Consider the following 3,805-nt stretch of genomic DNA (forward strand, 5'->3'; position numbering starts at 1 on the left):
ATGGTGTAGGTAGCCACTGACACCTTGGCTTTCTTTAAAATTCTTTGGACTTTAACTGGATATGTTTCAACAAAAACTGGATAAATGGTGGTGATCTGCAGCAACATAAAGCTTATTACCTATTATCACTTGTTCCATTTAATAAATAGACACACACACATCGTGAAATGCGCATATATATCTATATATACTGTTTTTATCGGCATATAACACGCACAGGTGTATAACACGCACCTTCATTTTAGGAGGGAAGTTTCAGGAAAAAAATAAAATTTTAAATAAAGAACTTTAAAGCAAAATAAGGGTTAGTGCCCATCAATACAGCCTCACCATTGCACATCTGCAGCCTCACCATTGCCTATCTGCAGCCTGATCAATGCCATCTGCAGCCCGATCAATGCCATCTGGAGCCTCACAATTGCCCATTGATGCGGCTTGATCAATGCCCATCTTCAGCCTCACAATTGCCCATCAATGCAGCCTGATCAATGCCCATCTACAGCCTCACAATTGCCCATCAATGCAGCCTGATCAATGCCCATCTGCAGCCTCACCTCAGATTACTGTTGCCTCAGAGGGGACAGGGAGGGGGGCAAGATGAGCACCATCAGATTACATACAGCGAAAATCTCCTGTTTACTCGGCGGCCTCTTTAATACAAAGTCCCGCCTCCTGGACCGGCTTCTATGATAGACAGAACACTGGTCCAATGCCGGCCCAGGAGACGGGACTTCCTATTACAGAGGCCGGTGAGTAAACAGGAGATTCTCGCTGTGTGTAATCTGACGGCGCTCGTCCCGCCCCCATCCCCGTTCCCTCCTAGGCAGTCCAAATTGCAGTATCGGCGTATAACACGCACACACTATTTGCACCCGATTTTCAGGGTGAAAAAGTGCATGTAGTACGCTAATAAATACAGTATATCATAAGACAACTATCGAGCCCTCACAAAAATCAAGCGCTTATGGAATGAGTGAGATCACTAAAACTTATCTCAATGAGTTAATGATGTGACCAATTAAGGCGGAGTTCCACCCAAATTTTGAACAATATCTGTATGTATTCTCTTCCTTGCCTAGATGCTGACATGCCGTTTAAAAAAATTGAAATCGCCGTAATTACCTTTTATTTTTCTATTCTTCTTTGCACTTCCTGGTTCTCCTCCTGTGAGAGTAGGCGTGTTTCTAGCCTCTCCCAGACTCCTGGGAGCTAGTCTCAGGCTTCCCAGGATGCCACAGAGCATGTGCGGGAACGAGCGGTGAATGCTGAGAGCATTCACCACATCCAGGAAATAAATGCTTGTGGGCTTCAAATGCCCACAATGAAGATGGAAACCGCCTGCAGTGAATAATATAAGTTATTCTTTCCGACGAAATCTGTCACAGGCGGACATATTACACACAATATGTGAGTATGTAATGCTGAGAAGAAAAGTTTGTGAATGAACTCAAAAAAAAAAAAAAACGATAGATAGGTGGACCCCCGCTTTAAGTCTGAAGCAGCTACCATATACACCTACCACAAGCAAGTTTTAGAGACATAAAAAACATACATAAAGGCACCGCTACAAAAAAACCACAGTCCAATTATTACAGGTGTGCAGTCATAAGCTAGTGCAAACACATAAATAGTCCAAAAACTGCAATCATGTGCTGCATGTCAGCACCATAATGAGAATATGGAAAGTCCAAACGGTGTTTGATTCCCACACTAAGATGAAAAGCTGTCACCTACACCTGCACACGTGAAAGAAGCAGGAGGGTAGATGTACCCCCTCTAACATGAACTCTTACCAGATCAAACTGCATTAAAAGCGTAAACACCGGATCTTAACTTGGACGCTCTCTCTGGATAATCTCTTTCCAGATCCTGTTGCAGTCGGGAAGATGGATCAGACGCTAATGAGGATCTGGGAAGAGATTATCCAGAGAGAGTGTCCAAGTTAAGATCTGGTGTTCAATTTAGAGGGGGATACATCTACCCTCCTGCTTCTTTCATGTGTGGAGGAGTAGGTGACAGCTTTTCATTTCAGTGTGGGAATCAAACATCGTTTGGACTTTCCATATACTCATTATGGTGCTGACATGCAACACATGATTGCAGTTTGTGGACTATTTATGTGTTTGCACTAGCTTATGACTGCACACCTGTAATAATTGGACTGTGTTTGTTTGTAGCGCTGCTTATATATATATATATATATATATATATATATATATATATATATATATATATATATATATATATATATATATATATATATATATTTGTCGGAGGTCTTTAGGAACTGTAAATCCTTAGAATAAAAATAGTAAAATGCCTATAAGAGCCTATAATCTCATAACTAACTTTGTCTGGTATAATTATATAAAAATATGATAAGACATAATAGTAAATAAAACTTGTCTAAAAGGTTTATTATTATCCCTTATTGTTTTCTCTTTATTAGGTATAAATGGTACTGGATTAATTTTGGCAGGTGGATCAGGAAACCACTGACAGCAAAGCTTTTTTCCACAATTGTTTAGCCTTTTCTCATTATATCTAATGCTTCCTGTATTCATTCTGGCCTTAATGACTATTCTGGCTCTGAGCACCATCATTGCAGTTTTCACAAACTTACTCATCATTGTTGTGAACCTTATAGATAAAGCCAAGGGAAACATTTTTAGCTCATCTGACCTCATCGTGGTGACTCTCTGCACATCCAACATTATATTTCAATTCACTATGTTAATCAATGATTTTATGAGTTTTATTGAGAGCAATGTGTACTTTACTGATGAAGTCTATACAGTGTCAGTTGTCTTTCTCGTTCTGCCAATTTATTCCAGCTTCTGGTTTACAGTTTGCCTTTCCATCAATTATTACTTGCAGATTGTCATAACCACTCATCCTTTTTTAATCCGACTGAAGCTTGCAGGTGCTCAACTGATTCCACCACTCATACTGGTTTCCTTATTCATTTCATTGGCTTCTGGCCTCCCTGCAGCCTGGAACATCTACAGAGATCCTCTGGAATTAAATATATCAAATAATGACAGTGAGGTAGCATCTCTACCCAAACTGAGCACTGCATATCTACTGCCCAGTAACCTTGTCAGCTGTTCCTTACCATTAGTCTTAGTGGGAGTTGCTAATGGATTGATCATCAAGTCACTTGTTACCAACACTAAGAAGTCAGACAAGAATACAAAGGGAGAACTGAGTGCTCGGGCAGAAGGACGGATCCGGGCAGCCAGGACAATAAGCTGTCTTCTCATTTTGTATATATCATTTTATGTAGCTGAAATCCTGGTCTTTATAGATATTTTCCCTCCGAGCAGCCCAGAATTCTGTACTTGTTTAGTGGTCATCTATAGTTACTCACCTGCACAGTCAATTGTCCTTATTTTTGGCAGCCCGAAACTGAAACAAGTATTTGTAACTGTATTCCGTTGTATAGGAGGAATCAACAAAAGGAAGCCAAGGACTCCAACTGTCCTATATATCAAGCTCAAACATATGAAACATGTACACTTTCCAAAACAGTGAACAATGTAATGAATGCAGTATAGTAGGTTGTACTGACAGGACTATCCATATTACCAGCAAGCAATAGAATCAGCATAAAATCACCAGTAAACCTATATAATATCAGTATACACCTGCCCTTTTTATTTATCGTGAACCTTTTGGTCATAACTTTCAAATAAGTAGCTGAAGATAACCTTCTAAATGTTGATGTGGTAAGATTTTACTGCTGCATTGTAAAGGTTCATTTGTTATCCAGAATCAACAAAAGCAGAAACTTGTCCATGACAGG

General features: G+C 39.8%; 1 protein-coding gene across 1 annotated transcript; it reads left to right on the top strand.

Annotated features, from left to right (window-relative positions):
• Positions 1-2,547: 2,547 nt before the first annotated feature.
• Positions 2,548-3,534, top strand: LOC141115885 (taste receptor type 2 member 40-like). The gene has a single exon (XM_073608514.1). It carries the CDS (start codon positions 2,548-2,550, stop codon positions 3,532-3,534), a length of 987 nt encoding a protein of 328 aa, XP_073464615.1.
• Positions 3,535-3,805: the final 271 nt, after the last annotated feature.

This window comes from Aquarana catesbeiana, linkage group LG01, assembly GCF_042186555.1.
Source record: "Aquarana catesbeiana isolate 2022-GZ linkage group LG01, ASM4218655v1, whole genome shotgun sequence".
In the NCBI taxonomy this organism is placed as follows: domain Eukaryota; kingdom Metazoa; phylum Chordata; class Amphibia; order Anura; family Ranidae; genus Aquarana; species Aquarana catesbeiana.